Source organism: Neomonachus schauinslandi, chromosome 8 (genome assembly GCF_002201575.2).
Source record: "Neomonachus schauinslandi chromosome 8, ASM220157v2, whole genome shotgun sequence".
In the NCBI taxonomy this organism is placed as follows: Eukaryota; Metazoa; Chordata; class Mammalia; order Carnivora; family Phocidae; genus Neomonachus; species Neomonachus schauinslandi.
In genome coordinates, this window is record NC_058410.1 from 16,007,052 (window position 1) to 16,034,327 (window position 27,276).

Consider the following 27,276-nt stretch of genomic DNA (forward strand, 5'->3'; position numbering starts at 1 on the left):
GGGGGGGGTGTCGGAGATCAACATTCTAATCCTTGTTCAGCTACAGCTTTTGAACGATGCTGAATGCTCTCCACACAGCTATGTTTAATAAGGCTTTGGCTCTTTAAGTTTTAAACATTAAGGCTGGGCAGGGGGCGCCTGGATGGCTCAGTCGTTAAGCGTCTGCCTTCAGCTCAGGTCATGATCCCAGAGTCCTGGGATCGAGCCCCGCGTCGGGCTCCCTGCTCAGCGGGGAGCCTGCTTCTCCCTCTCCCTCTGCCTGCTGCTTCCCCTGCTTGTGCTCTCTCTCTGCCAAATAAATAAATAAAATCTTTAAAAAATAAAAATAAAAAAAATAAAACATTAAGGCTGGGATACTCACTTCTCAGCTTTTAAACACACTGTGTGGACAAAGGTGCTTGAAAAGAATTTTAGCTCTCTAGAAGATGATAGAAAAAAATAAACTGTTACATTTAGTACTTTACCCACTTTTTCCTACTAAATACACATGTCCTCAATGTCCAAAAAAGATGATTTAATGTAGTATCGCTTATAGTTCAAAGATAATATTTTGTAGTAGGGAATTAACTTCTAATTGCACAGCATGATATAACATTATGAACTATTTAAAAACTTTCCTAAAAGGCTAAAACAGGCCATAAAGTATATCTGGGGCCAAATCTTATGAGGCTTTCAAAGGCTCTTTTACAGATCATTTAGGAAGATTAAAGAAACCCCCTCTACCCATGAGAGTCCCTACTCAGTCATTGTAAGGTTCCATTAAACATGAAAGAGATCCTTATTTTCTACTTTCCAACCACGGATTTCTATCTCTCCACAAATTGTCTCATTGGTTATTTTACTTTTAACTTTTAAAACTTGCTTTCTTATTTATTACCTCATTTTATCTGTGAATGCTATTAGGAGCCATATATAGAAATGGAAATAACAGCTCCATTGTTCCTTTGAGTAGGAGGGACAGTCAAGATCTCACCTCTCTTTCTTTCCCTCTTTCTCTCAAATGTCAAGTGTATAAAATTAGATGACTAGCATGTCGGGCAAAGAAGCAGAGGATGGAGTAGCCATGCTGGGGGAGGGAGAAGCAGGGGGCTCAGAACAAAGGATCTGGGGAGGAATGCAAGAAATAAACAGCAATAGGGATAAGAACAATAACATTTTTAAAATGTTCAGGAAATGGGAAAGGAAAAAGACCTATATATTTGGGATTAGTACAATCTCTCTACATATGGGAAAGAAAGGCAGATAACCTTCTTTGTAGGTGTAACCAACATCTGGGGATTCTTTTGCCTAAATAAGGTTGGAAGGATCTCTTCTCTGAAGTCAGTTATTCTGGGACCAAGTTGAATAGGTCAAACACATGGTGTTAATGTCTCTCTCTCGTCTTTTCTTTTTTAAGATTTTATTTTTAAGCAATCTCTACACCCAATGTGGGGCTCAAACTCACAACTCCGAGATCAAGAGTTGCACGATCCACTGACCGAGCCAGCCAGGCGCCTCTGTGTTAATGCCTCTTAAATCTATGTATATATCCGTGATCTTTCACAAAAATGTTTCCACTTATAAATCCTACAAACAAATCTAAACCTGACCTGTGGGGATGATGTATGTGGTATATGGATAAAAGGCTCTACTTACAGGGGAAATTGATTGAGGATGAAGCGCATTAGACGGAATTCGTTAAGCAGTGTGCAGAAAATCAGAAATGTGCTCCTGCACAGATGAAACATGACTTACCAGTGTCTCTATAAATGCTTAGACTTTTTTTTCCCCCTCAGAAATAATTCTTGCTGAGAAGGAGCCAACTAACAAGCTCCACCCCTTAGGTGTAGTGAGAACTTGTATTAGCAGGTTGTTAATGAGCAGCTCTTTTCCCATTTTGAAATTCTGCATTTGAAAAATTGAGGATCTGAGAGAAGTCGGCTACAGAATTATAAAAATAAGTTAGGAATGGATCAAGGAAAACACATTTGAATGGAATCGACACTTCGTGTTTTAAAAGAATATCGATTTTCACAGTCTTTATTGGGTAGAGTTGCTCCAAGTAGAAAAATAATTGATTATTCTTCATCAAGGAAAGAACTAGATAAAATGAGTTTAACCATTCTGTGAAAATTGTGATCTTGAGAAACAGAGGTGGCCCCATAACAAAAGTACGTGAAGAAAAGGCTGTGACAACTAATCCCTCATCTAAAGAGTCTGGCTTTTTCTAGGTGGAGAGGGTAAATAAGCCAAAGCATTCTGGTGAATTTTGGAACAAAGCAGCATTTACTTCGACCTACATGGGTGCCTCCCACTGCGTTTGGGACTTTTCTTCCCCAAATACTCCTCCTCCCAACATCCTCATGTGTCACCTTATGTGTCACCTCAGGTTTTCAGTGGATTCATTGGAAATAATCCAGTTGCATTCAAAATAGTAATGCTGGGATCACCGGTTTACATTTTTTTCCTAATTAAATGTCTGCTGTAGCAAACTGACTAACCTGTTTATTTTTGTGAAAGGCTTTAGGTAAAACACAGTATAGTTGAATGGTGACCACTCTCAACCAGCAAATTCGGAGGAGGCTGCCGATGAGGATACTCTCCTCTTATTAACTGCTTACTATGTGCCACATCCTGTCCTAAGAGTTTTTCATGTATTTAATTCTCATACTAATCCTATGAAGTGGGTACTACTTTTTAGTCTCATTTTAGAGTTAATGAAACACAGGCACCAATTCAGAGCCTCAAACTATGGCCCCTGGGTCAAACCTCGCCCTAAAGTTTTACTGGAAAAATCCATACTCATTCATTGACATCATGTCTGTGGCTGCATCTGAGCTACAACAGCAGACCTGAGCGATTATAAGTGAGACTTCAAGGCCCAGAAACCCGAACATTTACTCTCTGGCGCTTTATAGAAAAAGTCCACCAACCCCCAGTGTAAAACATGGTCAATTCACCAATCATTAAAAAAAAAAAAAGCATGAACATCTGGGCAGCTTGGAATAGAACTTCTACTGAAACTTTCTTAGCAGAAAATATCCTGTCTTTATCGGTCCCCTTTTGTTCAGATCTTACCCATTTCCTCTCACCAAGGTTTAGCAACCAGCCTCAGAAAAAAACAACAGTGTTCATGGAATATCAGTTCAGAAACTTACGGCTTCTCTCTCAGTATGGTGAATTTTGGTTAGGTGGAGAGATTTCCAAGAAAGAAAAGAAAAAGGACAGACCAAAGCAAGCTTTGACAACCATGGATTTCCTGAGAGGTTGCAAAATTTTTGGCAGTTTCACAGGTATTTCTTCGCAAGTACAAATGACATCATTGTTGAAATTAAAAAGAAAATTGGCCTGCTGTATTCTACATTTGGTATCCCATATTGTTTTGGTTGAGCATCAATTGATTTTTCTATTTTTACCAGGAAGTTATGTCATAACTATTTTTAGTAGACAGTGTCTGGTTCTATCATTTATGGAACTCAACACACAATTATGCCTCAGAATTTTTTTTCTAAAGCTCTAAGAATGCATGTATTTGGTGCAGAATGTGCTCATCAGCAAATATCCCACTATACTCTGAAACATTTTACATTAAAAGTCTAAAACAGGAGGAGGGCACTAACAAATCAAAGAAATTGGTATATTCCCAGGCAGCAATGTGGGTCGAGCTTTATAGTATATAAATTCATCTTTAAAATATTCATATTTTTAATCATTAATTGAGAATGAGTTAGTATGTGAGCTGCTCTGGTAATTTTTATTTTATCCTTAAAAACCTATCTATAAATCAAAGTCAATTCATAACTCAGTTTCCAGAGTACCTAATCTGGCCCATCAGCTGAGCCCAATTCACATGGGGTCAAATAATTTACGCAAACTTGTTCACTATCAAAGTGAAAAGAAAGTAAATGCCCGAGACAAGACAAAGCCCAGGTTTTTTCTCTTCCCTTCCCTACCTTCCCCCAAACACCAACCAATAGAGGACAGCATCAAACAGTGGCTCCCAAGCTCATCTGAATCCCTTGGGGATCTTCCACCAGCCCTCTGCCAGGGCCATACCCCAGGCCCCTGAAATCAGAGTCTCTGGAGGTGGGACACAGTACCTGTCTGGGAAGCTCCCAGACACCAGTAGACAATTGTGATTAAGGTGGAGATAGCCGGATGGATTCAGTCCGGATACACCTGACATCTGCAAGTCAGGACACTTCCAGTCCTGCTCCAGGCCCTGTGGAGCACTTGGAGCTCTCAGGTGGAGAAGTTATTAACACAATCTACTGGTGGGCACATTGGCACCCTTGTTCTGGCTTCTACCACATCATTAGTGCATTACTGCAAATATGAAGAGGATTTTTAACACAACGAATATGGACCTCGGGTTCCTCTTAGGTGATGGTCTGTTTAAACATTCCCCCTGCTCCTGCGTCTTAGGAGACAAAACATCCCCGATCCCTGGCTTTGTTTGCTCTTTATTTTGCAAGCATATGTATCCTGCAGGACAAGCTTTAAAAGAACCAAAGAAGAAAGTTTGCCTTACCTCTACGATGCTTTTTAAGTCCTGCACGTAAGTCCTTTCGGTCTCCAGAATCTCCTGAACAACTCTGTCCACATAGAGGAGCTTGGGGCTGGTGGCCGACTCAGCCCCCGTTCTGCTCGCCCCGCTTGCTTCCATTCCCCGCTGGGCCCGGGGCTGAACGTCGCCGCCCTCATCCGCGTCCTGCGGCCCAGCCCGGCTTTCCCGCTGCAGCTCGCTGCTGGAAAACGGCCCGGCTGGAATCAGCTCCAGTTTTATGGCCCCGGCTTCCTTATCTGGGTGAAACAAGCCCAAGTGGCTGTTTGAGACTAAGGTCATTCTGCTGCCGAAGGAGCCATGGCTGTCCCGGGAAGAGGCCGAGGACGACGTGGAGCCGAAGCTGACCGGGCGGTCGCTGTCGGAGAGCTCCATGGCCTTGGGTTCCAGGGTGTGGGGATGCCTGGCGGAGGCCTTGCGATCTGGACTTTCTGTTACAGCTGAGGGCACTTCAAGACACAAGGGGTGCACATCTATATTCATTTTTTTTTAAAGGAAAGAACAAAAGAAAGAAAAAGGACAAGGTAAGTATTTTTAAATTACATCAGACAAGGTTTAAAGGAGGTTAAAACCTAGCCCCAAAGTATATATGGTCAAAAGTAAAAAGGTAGCGGGTTCGTTGTAGAAGGAAATACAAAGGCACCCATGGTGGGTCGAGTTGCAAAGTCAGAGTTTCTAAAGCATCACCTGGGAACACGTGAGAAATGCAGAGTCTCAGGCACCACCCCAGACCTGCTGAACTTCAGTCTGCACTTTCACAAGACACCAGTGCTATTGTGCATACAGTAAAGTTCGAGAAGCCCAGCAGCCACTGCCTCAAAGTGGGATCACCTGGAGTGACTCATACATGCAGACCCGTCCAGATTTACCAAATCAAAGGCTCAGTGGTCAGGGCATAAGGACTCGATAGCTTTAACAAGCACTGCACGTGATTCTTATGTGCTTAAAACACACCCTGCATGATTCATATGGAATTTTACAAAACACTGATCTACATTTTAAGTATCCCACTCTCGTTCCACAAAATTTTAAGCTACCATCCTGGATCCACCACTACTTAACGGACGCTGACAATTTCACATTTCACTTGGATACGGCATGAAAAAAAAAGTGTTGGGTGGACAGTAACTTTCTGATCCTGGGCAACAAAAGCCAAACTATTAAGACCCATACGTCCTTTCAAACTTTCTCTCTCAACACATTTCTCTCAATTTCTAGTTGAAAGTTGACATCGGGGTGCCTGGGTGGCTCAGTCAGTTAAGTGGCTGCCTTTCGCTCGGGTCGTGATCCCAGGATTCTGGGATCGAGTCCCGCATCGGGCTCCTTGCTCAGTGGGAGTCTGCTTCTCCCTCTCCCTCTGCCTCTCCCCCTGCTTGTGCTTGCTCTCTCTCAAATAAATCAATAAAATCTTTAAAAAAAACAAAACAAAACAAAATTGATGTCCCATTTGTGGTGCATATGAAGTTATACTGTTACAGAGGATACTTGATTAACTACAACGTTCCCCACATAAAGTTGACAACACAGCAGGGTAAAATACAATTAAATAATATAGAAACTCAATTATGAGAAAAATTATGTATTTTTAAAGAGAAAGGGCCGTTAGTGTTTAGAAGAGGGCACAAGAAGAGAATAACTGCGAAGTCCAAAGGTCATTTAATCTATGTAGCATTTAAATCTTGAGGCCCTACGTGAAAGAAACTCACAGAAGCTATTTTGGTGAAACACACGAAGTTCCAGTCTTCTTCATTTGCAAGGCAGGACCAACATTGCTTTCCCCTAATGGGATCCCAAGTTTATGGAACAATATGCCTTGCAATGAAGAGTGTGATGAACGGAGACATTTGCATCATTTTGGCAGGTTACTTACCACCAGGATCCACGCCTACAGGTTTTCTTAGAAAAATACAAGAGTGCAACTTATGTTTGGAAGTTTATAACAGAACACACACAACAAGAAGACTATGATGATCATTTTCAAAACATGAATTTGGTTTGGCTCTGTAATAAAGATTGTCAAAGAGCTGGTAGCGATATTTCTAGAATATAAAGAATCCATCCGGTCTGTATCCTTCCACATCCTAACTTTCTCCAGATAGTTTATATTCACGGCAAATATTAGTGCCAACCTATAATGCAAATATGACAATTATAAATATAAAATCAAAGAACTAAATTGGGTCAACAAGCAGGAATGGTAAGAAATATGTAGGAAATGAGTAATTTATCAGCATAACCACTACCACATGGTATAAACTTGCCACAAATTTTTAAAGCTTTTGCAATATTCTTTCTGCTTGCTCTATAACAACTTTATGGCCTATAAAACATGGATTGGTTATAGTAGTTAAAATGCACTTGCCCTAAAAAGCCTGATCCAACTTGAGCATGGCAAAAATCCAAGAATCAGCCAGGCATGTAGGTGTGCTTACAGCAGAAGACACTTGCCCACATTTGGGACTGGTGTTAAGAAAGTCCTAGGCAGTCAAAAGTAGAAGCAGACCCAGCAAGGTGTTCTTCCCCTCATGATGGCATCCATCATAACCATAACCATGCGGTTGATCTCACTTTCAGACATGGGCACTACTTTGGGAAGTATATGATTATTCTTAAGGTCCCCAAGGTCCAATGAGGCAATGATTTAGTACCGAATATAAACTGGATATACTGTCCATGAAAGCCAGGGCATCTGGAAAGGTCCACATCAACCTACTCCCCAAAGACCTGGACAAACCTTCTCTCCAGCATGGAAAACTATAACAGTTATAAAACTCTTGGCACATATCCATTATCAGGATTGGTAGAAATGAACACAATAGAGACTCACTTATTTACTTTCATGCCAAGTTAGCCAGCCAATACTGAGACTGAGGGATTAAAGGGGAATAGAAGTGGCCAGGTGTTTCAGAGGAGTCCATGCTGGGCTGCTAGGGATGAGAGTGCCTTTCACACCTTCAAAGGTGGGAAAAAGTGGGATATGAAACTCAGATCAACAGGGGGTCCCTTCATGGATAAATTTTAAATGGCAGCATGAATTTGGGCCCTGTTCCAGGTAAAGCTTCATATATTCTAATACCAGGCCATGTATTCTAGGCCACTGGGCCAGCCTGTTCTTCAGACTGCCAACCAGGCTCTTTTAAAATAGAGTATTTGAGGGGCGCCTGGGTGGCTCAGTTGATTAAGCCACTGCCTTCGGCTTAGGTCATGATCCCAGCGTCCTGGGATCGAGCCCCACGTCTGGCTCCCTGCTCACGGGAGAGCCTGCTTCTCCCTCTCTGTCTGCCTCCCGCTCTGCCTACTTGTGCTTTCTCTCTGTCTCTCTGTCAAATAAATAAATAAAATCTTTAAAAAAATAAAATAAAATAGAGTATTTGGGATATTTGGTATCTAATATTTAACCAAGCTTACTGCCCCAAATTAAACACCTTCCAAAATTGCCAAGGACGGAAGTGAAACATTTAATGCTAGGTCACATACGATATGAGACAGAATTGGCTAATGGATCACATTTTTATGTTGATTCATTGCTTAGAAGATAATTAGTTTTCTCACATGAGGAAATGGACCTCATAAAAACCACCTAGTCTTGTTCTCACCTCCCTTGAAATAATTTAAAATTTCCACCCTGTCTGGATTATTCTTCGTAATATAGCACACCAATTACTGATATTTATCTCCAGAGCTGTCCTGGTCAGCACAGTACCTGACATGTGACCAGTAGCCCCATGTGACCATTGAGCACTTGAAATGCAGCTAGTCCAAACTGAGACATGTTGTAAGGATAAAATATATGCCAGATTTCAAACACTTAGTACAAAACACTGCCTTAATAATTTTTACATTAATTACAGGGTGAAATAATATTTGGGGATAATGGGTTAGATAAAATATCTTCTTAAAATGATTTTAACTGGTTTCATTTTGCTTTTTTTAATGTTGCTACTGGAAAATTACAAATTATCTACGTGGCCTGCATTGTATTTTAGTTGGACAATGAAGTCCTCTAGATCATTATATTGTTCTGTTAAGAGTCACATTTATTTCCTTATCAATCTTTATTCAAATAATAGTGAATGGAGAGGTGCCTACAATTCCGAGGTTGTCTTTTCTTCCCCTCCATTCATTAATATGCCATTACTGTTATGAGTTAATAAAAACAGAGGTGAGGGGCGCCTGGGTGGCTCAGTTGGTTAAGCAACTGCCTTCGGCTCGGGTCATGATCCCGGAGTCCCGGGATCGAGTCCCGCATCGGGCTCCCTGCTCGGCAGGGAGTCTGCTTCTCCCTCTGACCCTCCCCCCTCTCATGTGCTCTCGCTCTCTCTCTCTCTCAAATAAATAAATAAATAAATAAATAAATAAATAAATAAATAAATAAAAAATCTTAAAAAAAAACCCAGAGGTGAAGGCAGTCACTGTGTACTAGATATTGGGGTAATCATTCCCCTGGTAAACGGCAACACCCAGATAGAAAGCTGTAGAGCAAGAAAGCCTCTTCCTCCACCTTGAGTGAAGGATGCTCACAGGCTGTATTAACATTTGGCTAATGTGATGCTTTGTTTTTCTTCTTATAACCTCTCTTTCTTCTTACCAAAACCCAAACACTGGGAGATTACATAGCATCTTCCGAGAACTTGCCCACCATTGCTGATGGCCCACGTCAGCGGGTCTTTTGACGGTGAATATCCTGAAAGAAGCTGGTTCTGCCTGTCTGGAGGGTCTTGATCCATCTGATCCTTGGTAAACCCAGAGGTGGTGCTGGAAACCCAAGTCGAAGGTCTTAGAGTCTCAATGATTCTTGCAGCCAGAAGTACTATCAGCCTCAAAGCCATGAACATGAAATAGTCCTTCTTGTGCCATCCTCGAGAAAAGGAAAATAATGGCTATAGAGCTCCACATAGGTATGCCTTCCCACATTTTACTTCATGACAAATCTCTCTCTAATTGTTTCTAGGTGAGAGAGATTTAATTCCTTGGCTTTTCTCTGTTTGCTCCTCAAGCTTCCATCATTTTAACTGCTCTCCTTTGGAATGTCACTGCCAGAATCAAAAGCAGCACTTCTTGGCTCTAACTTGTCTCAGGCTGATTTAGGGCTGAGGCAGAACTTACCATGGCAAGTTAAGGCCCAGGCTTCCCGTGACCATGTTTACATGTTGAAGGGGGGACAGAGGGGTCCACAGCTGACCACTCCTTGTCACAACCCCCAAGAGGAGCTTTACAAGGCAAGGCAGAACTCTATGCACAGTGGGGGCTGATGCGTGATCAGGATTTCCAAGTTCTGCTCATTGCTATTCTAGACTTCGAATAACCTAGTCTGAGTTCCTTGGCAGGGCAGTCATGGAAATCAAGAGAACGTGCTGTGCTCAAGACCAATGAATAACCAAAATTATGCAGTTCCTTATTATACTGCCTGTGAATTTCTCAAAAAGGGGAAACCAACAGAGACACTAAAGTATAAGCAAGAAGTTCTTCTCCCAGCCAGCAAAGCCATTTAATACACAGCCAGTCTTAGGCAGAGCCTCAAAGTTGTATACAAATAAAGCAAACGAAAAAAACTTTTTAGAGTTGAAGTTGTAAGAAATGTACATTTCTATATGTCAAAGACAACACCTGGTATTTGAGGAGAATCCTCCTCTGCTCTACACCTCTGAGATAGTGGATAGCTCACTAGATAAAAGCCACCAGATAGCAACATGAATTTCTAAAATACCAACGTGATTCTTCCATTAATGGCAAGGCCAGGACCACAATTTCACATGTTCCTTAATGCTCAGAGTATTTACTCCCGGTAACATGATTTTCATACTTATCTGCAGTTCTTTGGAAATAAAGAAGTAAAAAAAAAAAAAAAATCATACTACCATGTTAATTTCTTAGCTTTGACCGAATTACTACGGTGATGCCAGATGCTAACATTAGGGGAAGCTCAATGCAAGACGTAAAGGAACTCGGGACGATCCTGGAAACTTTTCTGTAAATTAAAAAAATTTTCCAAAGTAAATAGTTAAAAAAAATGGCGTTACCATAGAAAAGTCAGTTAAGTCAGTATTTGTACAAGAAGATCAAGAATGGGAAAAGGTGTTTTGCGAAAATGCTCTTGTTCAAACAAGAGGCGAGAGGTTGAATGAGAAAGCAAAAACAAAGATTCTTTCAAGCTGTACGGTCTGATACTAAATATTCAGGGAATTTACTAATGGATTCCCAGGCCAATGGATGGAAATGGTAGTTGATAGTTAATGCAGCTACTAGATAAAGTGCCTCAGCTAAGTGGTGACTCTAGAATTTCTACATTCAAGGGCACAGGCATGCCAGTTTGGTTAGAAGGGAATTCCCTTAAGGCCTTTTATACAAATGCAGCTGTTTTCACCTTTACGATCAGCTTCAGCGAATAGTGTTTCAGCTGAGTACACTTCCCGGCCTGCCCACCATACATCACAGCATGGTGGTCAAGTTCTCCTCGCTAGTGGAAGTGGTAAGTGCCCCTTTGGGGGGATCTGTTTCTCAAGCATTCATCATCATTCCTCCACATTCTTTCCCTTCCCATGGGAACCCAGATGGGGCAGGGACCTTGCCTCAACCATGAACATGGTACCCGTGCCTTAGAATATGGCAGAGCACGAAGACAGAAGGAGGCTTGCGTTAAAACTGGGTGTGGACATGCCCTGAGCCACCACATAGAAAAGTCTGGTTATCCTGAAGCTGACATGCTGGAGAAACCATGTGGTGAGACCACACTGACATGGAGAGAGACGCTCAAGCAACCCTAGCTGTTCTGGGGCCTTCTGTTTGAGTGTTTCCAGCCAAGGTACCAGCTGTGTGAGTGAGAAGCCTCCCAGGTGACCTCAGCACTCTCATGTCTGACTGCATTTCTTGAGTCCCTGATTCAGAACCACAGAGCAGAGCCTCCTCTGAACTCCTGACTCACAAAACTTGGAGAGATTATCAGTGATTGTTGTTGTTCCAAACCACTAGGTTTGGAATGATTTGTTATGCAGCAAGAGATAACCTGAACAGTCTCTATTATACAGATTAGCTTTGCCATAATATGCCACTGCTTTAACTCTGCATCAAAATTATCCTAAAAAAAAACAAAACAAAACCCAAATCAAAACAAACTAAAGCCTCAAAGTTCATTCACATGTGTCATTACTTCTTAAAATTTTACAGGGGAGAAAAATAAACAGAGAGGGTTCAAAGTTGGACTGTGGATCAGAGACTATGGTTTCTGATTTCTAGTCCACTATTCTTTGCAGTTGGGTATAGATGCATAAAACAGTAGGGCGGAAAAGGCGCTTAGAGATCAGGAAATGCACTTTAACATAAGCTCCTTGCATAAAACACATAGTACCAATGTGCTAAAGGCCAAAAGGGCCTACATAGTGTGTGTGTGTGTGTGTGTGTATGTGTGTGTGTGTGTGTGTGAAGGAATGATTATGTACCCAACTGTGTGTATAGAAAGAGCTCAGAGGATGGGCCAGAAATTAGGTTATGACATAACACTCTCTCTTGTGGTTGGAGGGTTTGCATTCATGTCCTGGCCCTGTACCATTCAAGGTTTGTACTACGGTCTTTGGGTTTCAGGTTTCCTCATGTGTAAGTTAGGTGGCCAGACTCCATGATCCCAGCCAACCTTCGGAATGTGACTCCAACCCTGAAATAGACAGCAGGTCCATTCCTAGCTGGAACCACAGCATACGCAGGAACTGCAAAATAGCAATTTTCTTCTCCATTCTACTAATGCCAGGTCTTGGATGCTAACACGTAGTTCAGTGACTCTGCCAAAGGCTATTAAAAAAAATCTCTATTTTTAATTTAGATTAAAAATCTATGCTTCAGCTTCACTTTGAATAGCACCTTCCTGTTAGTGTGGAAATACTGGTTTCAGGGCAGTAACTAAACAAGGATAGCTATATATTAAGGCTCTATTTGTATTGAACACACTCAGTTCCCAAAACATTTCCGCACAGTTGAAAAGGAGGCATTAGGCTAAATAACATTTTCAGGAGAGGAGGGGGGCAGGGAGGGGGGAGGAGGAAGAAGAGGAGAAATTCAAGTGACTAACAATAGCACTCTGAGTAAATAAATCCATCCACAAAGTACACTAAACATTTTCTTGGGGAAAAAGAGGAAGAGAATTCAAAGCGTCAACAATAGCGGTCTGAGTAAATACATACATCTAGAAGGAACAATATAAAACTATTAAATGTCATGTCCTTTCAAATTCTGAAGGTGTAGAAAATGGACAAAATATGCTGTTTGGTAAAATGGATGGCTTATACGTACAATGTGAACCCAATTTTTAATTTAAAATGCCACTTATTTATTATCCACATTAGAAAAAGATTGAAAGGTATAATAAAATATTAGAACTGGTTTTACCAAGTAGGAGCATGGATGATTTTTTCCCTTTGATATTTATCTGTAAATATCACTTTCCTCCACATGTGTATTGCTTTTATACTCTGAAAAAAGTTATGTAAAGAAATTAAAACCACAACCTCAGTTTGTATCAAATATTTAAATATTTTATATTAAAATAATTGATTTTTATGTTCAATATGATAAATGGAAAAGAATGCCATATATCTTCTTTGAAATATGTAACTATCACTACATTAAAATAATAAAAATAAAATCAGTTTCCAACGTGCAACAGTGTTGAATACAATGCATGCCTCCTTCACCCCGATTATTCCTCCTAACAAAAGTATTTCTTACCAATAAATACTCAAAATGGAAATTGCATTTACTTCCTCAACTTTGGTTCCCACTAGACTCAGACTAAATTTCACCACTACAGTTGCGAAGCACGAAATTTACAAACATTTATTCCACGCCCCCCCCCCCCTTCAGCCCCCCTGCTCAGCCTGCAGTGAACCTCAGAAAGAAAGCACATTAAAATACTGGGCATTCGATGCACAGCAACCTGGGATTTTCGTTTCCCCTCCAGAATCACAAACACCAGCTCTCTAGATATTTCAACCTAACTTTAAGGAAAGATCAAAAAACCAAACCCAAACAAGGCAAAAACCATTTCAGACACCAGTTCAGATAGAGAGAGAGAAAAAAAAAAAATCACCTTCTGGACTAATTCCATTGTTGGATAACTTGTTTCCATAGATCGCATTTATAGGAGAACAGTTGTAACATATCCCAGCAAGCTGCTTTCCCTGCACTGTGTTGTAAAGAAAAGCCCCTGCAATGGGTTCTCCCCACGGTGCACCGTCTCCGGCTGCTCCAAGAGGGAAGGCACGAGTTTGTCCCCGCACGGGCATCGGTGCTTTGGGCACATTCACGTGGGCACCTACCTGTGCTCTCCCCGGGCTGAGCCACATCGTCTGCCTCCAGCTGATGCAGTGACCTCACTGGGAGCTCAGTCAGGTAAAACAAGAAGCCTTTACTAGTCCGTGCAGCTCCTTCCGTAGAAATATTGCATGAGTCAGCTTTTATCTCTCAAAACCCAACACACAAAGGCTTTACAAAAACCTGATTTGCAACTTTCTCACTGCCTTTTCCCCCCTAGTGTGCAGACCACAGATTTCAGCATCACCAAGAGCCTTAAATGAAACATGACATCATTCAATTGAGAAACAGGACAATAGACCCCACTGTGGGTAACTTGAAAATGCACACTTCGCTGAGCAACACCCTGCGCCTGCCATTCTTTTGTGAACATCAAATACAACCCACACTCGCCTAAAGCGGCTTGGGCTTTACCTTCCTGGCTCTGGCCACCATTCTCATTAAACTCCACAAAAGAATCAAGATCTCAGGAGCGCTGATATTTTCAAGTTCACCTCCTGAATTATAAGTGTGTTTCGAAGTAAATGGACACATCTCTAAGGTAAGTTTTAAAACTGAAGTTTGCGGGTGGAAGTGAATCACACAGTTGGAGGAAGTTTGGGCACTTGGTTTCCTTTAACGAGACATTTAATACAGTTTTAAGTAGGCAACGTTAAACATGAATATATTTAAGTTTGATTTTTTAAAAAAACAGTGTTTAAAAACCCATCTGAAGAAAAACATCTAAAATGTAAACTCATAGGCATTTCTTAGAAAAACAGTCAAATTCTGTGATCTTCTAATTCACAAATACGAGGTAGGAAAAGACAGAAGGATCGAACTCCAACACTTGAGTACAAGAGACTTCCAAATTATTTTGGATTTTGGTTTCCTTAAGGCCACCTGTCCTTAAAATGCTATATGTATTTTTATAGAAAGACTCCAAATGCTCATATTTGAAAAAGATATTGAGTTCTTTAATTGAAGGGTCTTCAAAAGTACAAAATGTTACTGAAAACTGGTATGACTGCACCATGGAGTTAAAACTCAAATTATGGATTATGCCCATGTATAGACACGGAAATGTAAACTCTTTCAAATGATCAACATCCTTTAAATAGAAGTTTCATTTAAAGCATTCGTTTGTGGTTATGGAAAATAACATTAGCTGATCATCTTTAATATAGCTATTTCTATCATACCTATTAAGTGATTTTAAACTAACAACATAATAGGATAATTTGCTTTAATGCCTATTTCCGCTCGAATAAGGCTGAACATATGCAAGGCCACTTAAGCAAGCCATTTTGATGGAAACTGATCAGTCAGTTCAGAAGACAACTTTTGGAATGGTTTCTCTCCCACAAAATTCACCAGTTTGACGAAGTCACTAAATCACAGATGCTGAAAAGGCAGTTTGTGAGGCAGGTTACACTCAAGGAACCTAAACAGCCCCTCCCTGGGCTGTGGGGACTCTCTCTCTTTTTTTTTTTTTTTTTTTTAGGATTTTCTTTATTTACTTGACAGAGAGAGAGACCGAGAGAGGGAACACAGCAGGGGGGAGTGGGAGAGGGAGAAGGAGGCCTCCTGAAGAGCAGGGGCCCCAATGCGGGGCTCGATCCCAGGACCCTGGGATCAGGACCTGAGCCAAAGGCAGACGCTTAACGACTGAGCCACCCAGGCACCCCTTTGGGGACTCTCTTAATCCTCCATACTGACCTCCATTTTTATTTTTTTTATTTTTTTATTTTTTAAAGATTTTATTTATTTATTCATGAGAGAGAGAGAGGCAGAGGGAGAAGCAGGCTCCCAAGGAGCAGGGGGCCCGATGCGGAACTCGATCCCAGGACCCTGAGATCATGACCTGAGCCGAAGGCAGACGCTTAACCATCTGAGCCACCCAGGCGCCCTGACCTCCATTTTTAATTTTTTTTTAAAGATTTTTTATTTTTGAGAGAGAGAGAGAGAAAACAAGTATGGGGGAGTGGCAGAGGGAGAGGGAGAAGCAGACTTCCTGCTGAGCAGGGAGCCCAATGTGGGGCTCGATCCCAGGACCCCGGGATCATGACCTGAGCGAAAGGCAGATGCTTAACCGACTGAGTCACGCAGGCACCCGGCCAAGAAACATTTCTTAAAAGCCATTTCTGAGGGGCGCCTGGGTGGCTCAGTCGGTTAAGCGGCTGCCTTCGGCTCAGGTCATGATCCCAGGGTCCTGGGATCGAGCCCCACGTCAGGCTCCCTGCTCGGTGGAGAGCTTGCTTCTTCCTCTCCCTCTCCCTGCTGTTCTGCCTACTTGTGCTCTCTCTCTCTCTGTCAAATAAATAAAATCTTTTTTTTTTTAAAGATTTTTATTTATTTATTTGAGACAGAGAGAATGAGATACAGAGAGCATGAGAGGGAGGAGGGTCAGAGGGAGAAGCAGACTCCCTGCCGAGCAGGGAGCCCGATGCGGCACTCGATCCCGGGACTCCAGGATCATGACCTGAGCCGAAGGCAGTCGCTTAACCAACTGAGCCACCCAGGCGCCCAAATAAATAAAATCTTTAAAAAAAAAAAAAAAGCCATTTCTGAGAGATGCTGCGTACATTGTAAGTGAACAAAACAGCAAGGCTGTATCCAGTGTGAATGCTGGGCGGTCAGTAAACATCCCCGTTGGACAAGTGACCTGACTTGAAGGGCAGCTTTGTGGGGGCAACACAGGGCGTATTTGGTCCCCTGAGTCAGTCATTTGTCACTTCACCTGTGTTTCCTGTTTTAGCAAAATCATCAACTTAAGGAAACACCGCTCATATCACTCACAGGTAACTGGAACCACTCTCTATCACACCTGGAAACGTGGGTGGTTCACAGGATTTTGAATCTAGTCTTTTAAAATCGAACTTAAACAAAAATCTAGCTTTTTCAGAGCGGGGAATACACACACACACACTCTCTCTCTCTCTCTCTTTTTGCCTTTCTATTTATCCCAGTACCACATATTTGCTAAGTGAATTAACACATGAACAGAGCAAAGGCCCAAGGAGGGACAATACAGAGACCTTAGCAGCGGAGAGGAAGAGAAAAGCGAAGGGAGAGGAACATCTCTTGAGCCACATTCAAGGTTCTTTCACACCTGAGAGCAAAAGAGCCTTCTGTGCCCCAGTGTTCTCTTAAGGCCCCTCCCTCTGCTCCACCTTACTCTGCAAGGGCTTCGCTTTCCAGTCCTTCCCATCTCTGATCCCACACCTCGCTCACACCAGCTGGTACCGGTCCTTGCAGGGGCCCCGCTGGACTCCTGGGCGCGGAGGTAAATAAACCCCAAGACATGCAAAAGGCACCAGCATTAGCATCCTGGCTGCTTCTTCCTGTATAATTATTTGCCAATATGAACAGCAGGGAAAAAGACTGTTTGCGGGCGCCTGGGTGGCTCAGTTGGTTAAGCGACTGCCTTCGGCTCAGGTCAGGATCCCGGAGTCCCGGGATCGAGTCCCGCATCGGACTCCCTGCTCGGCAGGGAGTCTGCTTCTCCCTCTGACCCTCCCCCCTCTCATGTGCTCGCTCTCTCTCATTCTCTCTCTCAAATAAATAAATAAAATCTTTAAAAAAAAAAAAAAAGACTGTTTGCTCAGCAAAAGCTCCTTGTAAATGATAGTGAGATCGGCCGCAGATAAACTGCAGGTTGATGCCTTGTTGGGTGAAAAAGATACTCTTACTGGAAAGCGGCTCTTGTTCATTCGCGGGCAGCAGTGGTTACACAATCAGAAGTGCAGGAACGATTCCCAGTTTCCCCACCAGGGATGGGGGCCCAGGGGTGAAAGAGCAGCACCCACAGGACACTTGTCCACAGCCAGCAGGCACGAACCGGCCAGCCAGCCAAGTGCAGTCCAGCCTTGTGGCCTAATTGGAAGAGGACCAGAAAGTCCCACTGTTTAAAAACATCCCTTCCCAGAAATCTGCCGTAGGGCCCAAGCTTCTACTCTGAGAAACCGGCTCCTTTTGGTTTAAGGTAAAAGTTGTCAGTTAACACTCTCATCTCCCCTGGGAAGGGTTAGGGCGTCATTGCCACAGTCCTGTGAGTTAGCGTGGGTGACCGCATCCTTCCAAGGAACCATATGGGCCTTTCAGGAAGAAGCCAGGATGGGACAGAATGGGGAGGACTGGGAGGCTGACGGGGGACACAGAGAGAGCACTCAGTTCTAGGGGCTTAACAAGGTCTGACCTAATTGCAACAGCTCCAAGGAGCTGGGCAACAAAGGGCGAAAGAATGTCCTGGTGAAAGGAAGAAGGACAAAGTCACGCATGCTGTTTTTTTGAATTCAGGGAAAGATTTTGCTTTATACGATCAATACCGGATAAGGCAGATTTAGAAAATAACCTCACATTTTCAGATACAAAGGTGCTAGAAGTTACAAGGGGCTTTGCTTCAAAACACAACTAATATTTTATACACAGAACATAACAGTTAAAATGCTGGAGTGGGGGCCTGGTTATCTTGCGATTTGAGATCATGCCATCGTAACACATTTCCCAAAACAAATGGTAAAACCAACCGTTTTTTAAAGCACAGGCCATTGACAAAACATCCTTAATATTTTTAGTTTATTAGAACTCTTTTATTTGAAAGAATGAGGCACAAGATTACCTCTTTCTAAGTGCATGCCACAGAATAAATATGACAAACATTAGAACCGCTTGCCTGCCAAGAGGTGCCTCACAGCCCCGCTGATGTCCCTTTGAAGGACACACTGACCTTCCTCCTGAAAGTGAGATGTAATGTACTAACACCCTTCTGCATCACGGGTGTTTATTAAAAATCTATATACACTCTTCCAGACAGCCTACTCTAAACCCAGAAAATGTCACTAACCATAAATCCTGCCTTGCTATTGTTCTACAAACCATATACTTTATCAAACAAACAAAAAAAGCTAATCTGGTTTTTTTTTTCTTTCTAAGAGACTCTTCTCAAAGTGAAATAATTTTAATGGTAAGTGAGTTTGTCTTTGCAAATTTAAAAAGTGTTTACTCTCAACAAAAGATATAGATCTAAGGCAGACAAAAGCACTCACGTATAGGAGAAATTAAATGAAAGTATTATTTTTTTTTGTTGTTAGCCCTGAAGTATTGAATCTAATCACAGAAACCAAACTATAAATAATAAATGGTTTCCCAGGACTCAAACCATCCACCTGAAAACATAATTCCTCACCCACTACTGCACTAAAATGTCAGTATCGAGTCATGGTCTTAAGAATTTTAGGAAACAAACACACAAAGCCCATTATGCACAACACTTTCTGACAGTCAACTCTTTACCTTGCAACCAAGTCATGCTTTAACTTCTCGATCATGTTAGTTGGCCAAGAAAGTCAGCTGAGATCGCCTGGAAGGAAGGCACATACTCCGGGGCTCTAAAATTCTGCTGTTTCAGGAGTTCCTCCATGGGCTCATTCTTCCGACTCTAGGACAATTATTAGCTCTGTTTTTCACTCTGTTCTTCTATTAGGATGTTTTGGTCTTTATTGTCCAGAGACGATGAAATCAAGTCTTAGTTATTTCTGAACTGAACAATTTTTAGATGTCGAGCAAGCAATATGTTGCAAATCGTCTCTTGCTTTCAATCCTAGATCAGTCCCATCTTTAAGGACACCATGGAAGGACTCGCTGTGCTAATAAGCACAATGAACTAATTATCCCTCTAAGAATGCAATATGTTTCCAGACACATTTTTCTCCAGGAGATAACACACATCTAATCCATTCATAACGAAAGGCATTCAACACACTCTATCTTCTGAAAACACTCTTCAAAAAAATGTACTTGAACTTGTAAAAAGGGCTTGGATACTTTATTGATATCCCATAGCACTCTTTTCCAAAATCATAATTAAAACAAGAATCGATTCTTGTTTTAGAGTAACAACCTTGGAGGTTCATAACCTTTATGTGAGCTTGCAAAACCATTTCACCTGCTGGCAGAGGACAGAGACAAACCCTCTTGGCCGGCTTCCCCTACCCACTCCCCAACTCCCAGGTGATGGAGTGAGAGGGAAGGACGAGGCCAGGTAGACCTCTCCAGCTGCACCCCTAGCCTGCAGACTCAGTGCTGCGATGGTTGGTTCAGAGAGTCGAAGGTCAAAAGCAGCAGAGGTGAGTACGAGGCTTGTGGGGGAGACACAGCCAAGCTGCACAGGGCAGTCAGAATCTCTTCTGAACTGCAGCTGAATCTTCTGCATGGTTCCTGCCATCCTATGGGGTCACCACCACCCATCTCCTTCCCCCAATCCCAAGGCTACCTTCAAGGTCGCAGTGACTGACAGCTTAACCTTTAACAGCAAATGGATTTATTGCGGGGGAGGCTACCTCATTTCTAGAACTGAAGAGGGGTCGGTTGGGCTATTCCCGTGGCCTCCTGGGCCAAGTCACGAGACCAATCCCATTCATGTAGAAATTTCTAAAGGGCCCAGGATAGATCCCACTCCAGGAAAGCAGAACTTATTTTTCTCTAAAGGGATTGAGATGATTTATTACTTTCCAGGATTTCTTTTTTATTTTTTTTTAAAGATTTTATTTATTTGTTTAACAGAGACATAGCGAGAGAGGGAACACAAGCAGGGGGGTAGTGGGAGAGGGAGAAGCAGGCTTCTGACTGAGCAGGGAACCCGATACGGGGCTCGAACCCAGGACGCTGGGATCATGACCTGAGCCGAAGGCAGACGCTTAACGACTGAGTTACCCAGGCGCCCTTCCAGGATTTCTTTTTTAAACTGAAGAAGGCAAAGAGGGCTGCCAGGTGAGATGTATATTATTACAATGGTCATAAACACACATCTGTCACCGTGTGTACTGCTGATCTTTGCCTTTTAGCACTTTGGCACACACAGCAACAACCTGCTGACCCTTTTTCTCCCTTCACATCTTTTCTCTACTTGAACAGCGCCAACCACTCACCCTCGCTGACTGGGAACCTAGTCAATGCCAGGTTCTGTGCTGGGCTCAGTGAATGAATGGGCGCTGGCTTTGCCTTCTGGACGTTCCTGCTTAGCAGGACTGGACAAGCATCAGATAGTTAGTGACAAGTGTGACAAGTGTTATGAATCAGAGGTAACAAGAACTACATACATACGTATCTGCTCAGTCTTCCTAAACTGTCCTTCCTCCTATTCAAGCTGCCCTTCAAGTGATATTAAAAGTGGATAGTAACTTTATGTTGACAGTAAAATCAAGCGACGTGGGGCTGCCTTCACTTCGATTCCCCTCCCAGTCTTGGAGAGTGAGCTCCATTGGACTCATCTTTCATCTTATATTTAATTACAAGGTAACCAAGCTGAGAGCCAAATTTGCTGCAAGTTTTTGTGAGTCTAAACACTTGCCTACTTTCCAGTTCCCACAGAGATACATGAAGTAACTTGTTTATGTTAAGAGAACAAAGGAAGGGAAACAGAGCTCTCTGTTAGGCTGCAGGTTTCATCTTAATTAGGCCAAGAAACAAGTGTAACCCAATTTACTTTGGTTTATTCTGAATAGAAGTTTTCGAATCCTGTACAAGTACATGAAAGAAAAAGAAGGGAGAAAAAGCCAAAATATACCAGCAGTTGAGAGGTGGGATTATGGGGGAGACCCCTCATTACCCACTGTGATCTAGTCTCTACATTTTCTTTAATGAATATATATTATTGGTGTAATCAAAGTAGAATCAGGGGCGCCTGGGTGGCTCAGTCGGTTAAGCGTCTGCCTTCGGCTCAGGTCCTGATCCCAGGGTGCTGGGATTGAGCCCCGCATCGGGCTCCCTGCTCAGCGGGGAATCTGCTTCTCCCTCTCCCTCTGTCCCTCCCCTCCGTGTACTCTCTCTCTCAAGTAAATAAATAAAATTTAAAAAAAGAAGAACGAAATGGATTTATGTGATAGTTATTCCCCTGTGCTGACACCATCCCCAACCCCATCTTCTTCTGCCCTGCTCTGCCCAGGTCTGCATGCCTGGCTTTCTGCCGGGTGGCTTTCTGCTGGGTTTGGCTATTGGGAAGCCCCAATATTATGAGGTAGAGGAGATGGAAAAGGGGGCTGACAAGACGCCTAGAGGTGTTCAGCAGTGGCTGCATCAGAGGTAGCCCCACCTCCATGGTTCCAGTTCTCACTGGGTCCCCTTATCCCTTAGGGGTCCCTCTGGGTTGTCCCCAAGAGCAGTGGTTAAGGCTGCCTGCCATTGCTTCAGTCCCTGGGTGCATCACACTCCTTGCTGGCTCCCTTAGCCACACCACCTTTAATGAAGTGACCCCTTCATTAAATTCTCCATTTGAGCCAGCTGAACTAATTCAGTTTTCCTGTCAGGTCCCTGGCTGATACAATTTTATACGCACTCCAGGATCTCTGGTCTGAAAAGCTGAAAGCAGTTTGACTTCACGTGCTTAGTCAGAATGTTAACCACAGCTTTTTACTGGGGGGCCTACTGCCAAATTTTAGCCTTTTTTTTTGGTTCATGGCCTGCTTGACTCTTGTCAATGAAATAGACATTTAATTAGAACCTATTCTATGCCAGAAACATATTTTTGAATTTGATATCTACGGATATAATTCATTTCCTCAACAATATTTATTGAGCAGCTACTATGTACCGTAAGCACAAAAGACATACCAATGAACAGTTAACAAGTCCTGCCTTTATGGAATTTATTTTTGAGTGGGGGATATATGGATTTTAATCCTAAGACAGCAGGATATTGGTATTGGAAAGATACTTTGAGTTTTTCTAATCTAATTCCTCACTTGGTGTTCAAATTACCACTTAATAGTAGCTCACTAGATATGCCGAGTCTTTGCTTGGGTCCTGCCATTTGATCCCTGCTCAGATAGTCCATCGCACTTTGGGCAGTCTGAATCTTTATTTTTTCACATTTAGCGGAAGTTCTTCACGGACCACTTCAGGAAAACATAAGACAAATCACACCTCACCTCCATTTTGAAGTGCATTAATTATTTGAGATGCTATCAAGTCGCCCATACATATTTGCCTCTTTATTCCAATATTTATCGAGTAACTACCCTAAGTGATTCCTGGGGGCTAGGGTTCAGTGGTGTGGAGGATGGGGAGTTTGCCCCTTGTGCTGTGGGGAGCGTGCTTAAAAATGGCGCCACCCTGTGACCACCTTCTCGACGTGTCTCAAGATCTTGCTTTCCTGTGGCTTCCACCGAAGTCTTTTCAGAATTTTAACCTTTATAACAACTTACTACTGTAAAAAATGTTGCAAAGACACCATTCCTCTGGAAAGTAAATGGTCTCCCTGCTCCTCTTAAGTCATACTTTTAGATGCAGCAACATCCTGTTCCCAAAAGGCACAGTGTGGCCAGGGAGACAGACACTAGGCCATCACATGAAGAAGTGTTGAATTCTATGTGAGATGTATACAATCCAAGGAAGGCATGGGCTGCTATGGAAACATACAGAGGGGGGACCAGGCCTGATTTGGGGTGCTCAGGGAAAGTGTCCTTGTGAGAGGGATGTGTGAACTGACATCTGAAGGCTGAGAAGCTAGCTTGGGGAAGCCAGGCAGAGAGAAGAGACCGTCCAGGTAGTCTTATGTCCTGTGAGTGTGGATTGCTGGTATATTTCACATTTCACCCGCAGTCACCACTGAGCTTAGATTTGTCCCTGGACAATTTTGTTTGCAAATATACTGTTGCATTATATAACTTTTTTTTTTTTAATTTTTATTTATTTGACAGAGAGAGACACAGCGAGAGAGGGAACACAAGCAGGGGAAGTGGGAGAGGGAGAAGCAGGCTTCCCGTTGAGCAGGGAGCCCGATGTGGGGCTCGATCCCAGGACCTGAGCCGAAGGCAGATGCTTAATGACTGAGCCACCCAGGTGCCCCGCATTATATAACTATTTTAAGTGCAACAATGCCTCCTTATTAAAGTATCTTCTAGTTTTCTTCTCTACTCTGGGGTGACCCCGTCCTCCAATCCTAATGTATCAGCCTCTCTCTTCTTGGCTTCTCTTCTGTCCTGTCCAGTCACTGGGCAGAGCTGCTTAGGCAGTAACCATGACTCTCTTCTTGCCCAATCACTGGGACAGGGCCCCTTATCAGGTATGGTGACAGCGCATCACGATGTAAACTTCCCTGCCCAGCATTTTCATCAAAGTATAATCAGATTAAAGTGAACATCAGAGGAGCCCTAAAAGGAGAAGGGTCACAAAAGGACAGACTGGGGGAGGGGGTCATCCCACTCAGTTTGTCTTACTACTTTCAGGGGACTTATGGATTGACCATGTGCATTTGAGCCTTGAGTACTTCCAAGCACGTGGTCACCTTTCCTAGGAGATCTAAAGCCAGGGACAACTTCCCAGGGCCAGTATGGCTTCAAACATGGTATCTGTTTAGGAGTCTGTGTAAATGAGGACATAACAAAATGGCAGACCCCAATGGATGAAGCCGCTCTGAGAGTACCGGGGAGTCAGATTTTTACAATGATCACTCGTTATCATCCTAGTGATGTAATAATAAAAGCCATTCCCCCAACAGAACTTACTTTGTTCAATTCCAACCATGATTTATTGCTCATGACGTGTGGAAGGGACCCCGGACCCAGGTTGAGATGCGTGGAACCTTAGCTCTACTGACAATTGTGTCACCTTGGGCAAGTCACTAAGCTCTTTAGGTTCCAAATTCCTCTGGATTAGTAAAATGAGAACTCAGGAGACTATGACATTTAAGAACACTTTTAAAATCTATAAACCTAAGATTCCATGGTTTGGGGGGATATGTTGACATGATGACCCACTTCTTAAATCCTTCGACAGTCTCTCTTGAGGCTCTTATGTAACTTGATGATCTTAAATGTGGTCCCACTATTACAGTTAGATAACCAGGAGTTGATGCAAAAGCCAGGAGCACATGGTGTTTGTATAGGGAAACTATTCTAAATTACCTATAATCCCTTATGTGGTAGAACTGTGTGGACACCTTAACTCAACTATTATCAACAGAGAGATTCCCCACAAACATTTTTTTTTTTTAATTTGAGAGCGAGAATGAAAGAGAGAGAGCACAAGATGGGGGAGGGTCAGAAGGAGAAGCAGACTCCCCGCTGAGCAGGGAGCCCGATGCGGGACTCGATCCCGGGACTCCAGGATCATGACCTGAGCTGAAGGCAGTCGCTTAACCAACTGAGCCACCCAGGCGCCCCTCCCCACAAACATTTTTAACAGCATCATCTGACAGGAGACCACTAGCATCAAGATCATGCTTTTTACTTACTGACATCATCTCTACTTTCTGCAAAATTGCATTCTGGAAACCAGGTTAGGATGTAGATTATGGAACAGCTCATTTTACCACAGAGGTATATAATTTGGGGTTGCATCCCAACCAAGTACCAGCCGAAATATACTTCTGGAATAGAGGTAACATAAAAGTCAATATAACTGTACCACTGCAAAAATTATGCTCTTATAATACACAGATAATGAAAAGTTATGGCTAGTTCTAAATTATCCTAGGAGCTCATATCTTTATACACAGGCAATTATGGTGATTAGAACAAATTCATTGTAATGGGTGTCCTGGTTGAGCCTCCATGGAAATTGGGTGGAGAGAGGGGGACAGAGGGAGAGAGGGGGAGAGAGGAGGAGAGAGTGGGAGGGAGGGAGAGGACAGCTGTAACATCTCAGGCAACTTAGCTATGGGGTTCTTCTATTGAAGGGAAGAAAGCATAAGAGGAAGGGAGCCCTTTCCCCATAAAGACAGAGAGATGAGCACCAGCAGGTTGGGGATGGGGGATGGGTGGCCAACCAGGTGAACCCCGTGGGAAGCTTGGGGACCTCAAATATCTCAGGGCAGAGGTCCCAGGGAGGGTAGGCATCCTGGACAAAGGGTGGTGATAGCGTGGGGAGGGGGAATAGGGAACCAGGGAGGCACAGCCTGGGAGGAGAAGGTCTTGTCCCAGGGCCAGTGGGAAGGGACACTGAAGTGGCAAAGTTTAGTTTTTTAATGTGACTGAACCCATACCCCTAGGGCTGGTGAGCCCTGGTGTGAACTGAAGACCCCCAAGAGTTATGATCTGAGCCTGAGCAGGCACAGTGGGACCTGAAGACTTTCTTTAAATTTCTTTGAACTGATGAACCCAATTTTGAACATCAGGATATTTCCCATTAAAATCCAGACTTTTTTTTTGCTTGGGGAGGGAGAGTAGCAAATAAAGGGACAATTAACATTAATTACCACTGGTCAGATAGTCCTGCTTAGCAGCAATGGGGATGCTGAGCTTGCTTCCTTTACTCTGGCCGTGCACGCTCCGTTTGCCCCAGTCCCCACCACCCCCTTCAGTATTACACCCATCCCTCTCACTCCTTTCCATGACCTTCCTGGCCCTGTAGCCTGGAGCCATTTGACTCTGGCTGTACATGGATACATTTGGATGCAGTCCTAGAATGACCCGATGACTAGACATAATCTGGTGAGAACAATGTATTTCTCTACAGTCTGTGAGTCTTATAAAAATGAAACATAAAGAATTTAAAATATCACTTGTGTGTTGTTCTAGAAAAGCTTGGGGCGGGGGGCAGTGCTAAGAGCAAAAAGCACTGTGGAAAGATTTAGCAAAGGGAGTGAGGGAAAACATTTCCAGCGGAGGGTGGGGAAAATGTTCACTGCAGGTCTTTATCACTTAACCTTCTCAGCTCTTGTTTCTGTTTTTCCAGGCTTCCTATTAACCAAAATCTTTATCCTTCCAGGTCTTTCACAAGCCTACAACAGGTCAATAAAGTTTAGAATTTGTTCAAGGTCTTTATGAAGGAATCACAACAGAAGAAACAATTTAATTGGTAATTCTGCCAAAGCAAACACCGAAATAACTGGTATTGGAGTTTTTGACATTTAAAAACCCTGGGACAGTAAGACAAAAGCCACAGTCCCAGAAGAATGACACACTGAGTCATCTGGCAACACGTGGGGGTCCCAGCCATCCACAGGCCCTCGTACAAGGAGGGAAGTGGGGATTTGTTGGTCGATGCTCTTCTGAACAAGCCAAGATCAGCTATAAATGCCCAAATTAACATATCAGCCTCATCTCATAAAACATTAGTTTGGTTGTAACTTTAACAAAAATAATAGGGGAGAAGTTAAGACTTAGAAGTGGAGATCCCGGTCCCGTCAAAATAAACGAAGGCTGTATGATTGGGTTTATGGGCAAGAAAAAACGAGGAATAAACAGTCCCCCCTCACTTGGAAGAGCATTTGTGCATTCTGACACTGGGCGTTTAAGACACCCAGAGGCAATTAGTTAATCATCAGCATTTTTCCTAGAAAGGGGAAAAAACCCCATCCTGCACCCCATACCGGTGTTTATTTCTTTCTGAACCCTGGAGATAAAATTTTTAATACACAGAGGCCTCAATGAGGATTTGCGTGCATACCCGAGTCTTTCTGAAGAAGAAATGTCTCTGATATGTGATATCTTCCCTCAGGAGTACCAGGAGGA

The 27,276-nt window shown here is 43.0% G+C and overlaps 1 protein-coding gene across 3 annotated transcripts in view; it reads right to left on the bottom strand.

Moving 5' to 3' along the window:
* The window catches only part of PLEKHG1 (pleckstrin homology and RhoGEF domain containing G1), a 127,659-nt gene that overhangs the window by 82,078 nt on the left and 18,305 nt on the right, over positions 1 to 27,276 (bottom strand). For 2 of the 3 annotated variants that reach the window (XM_044917354.1, XM_044917353.1), the window contains exon 1: positions 4,511 to 5,007. In XM_044917354.1, coding sequence (XP_044773289.1) covers positions 4,511 to 4,918 — 408 coding nt within the window. In that variant the 5' untranslated portion in view covers positions 4,919 to 5,007. Of the gene's footprint in view, positions 1 to 4,510; positions 5,017 to 27,276 lie in introns of those variants that run through there. The other variant, XM_021693189.1, reaches the window with a different exon arrangement.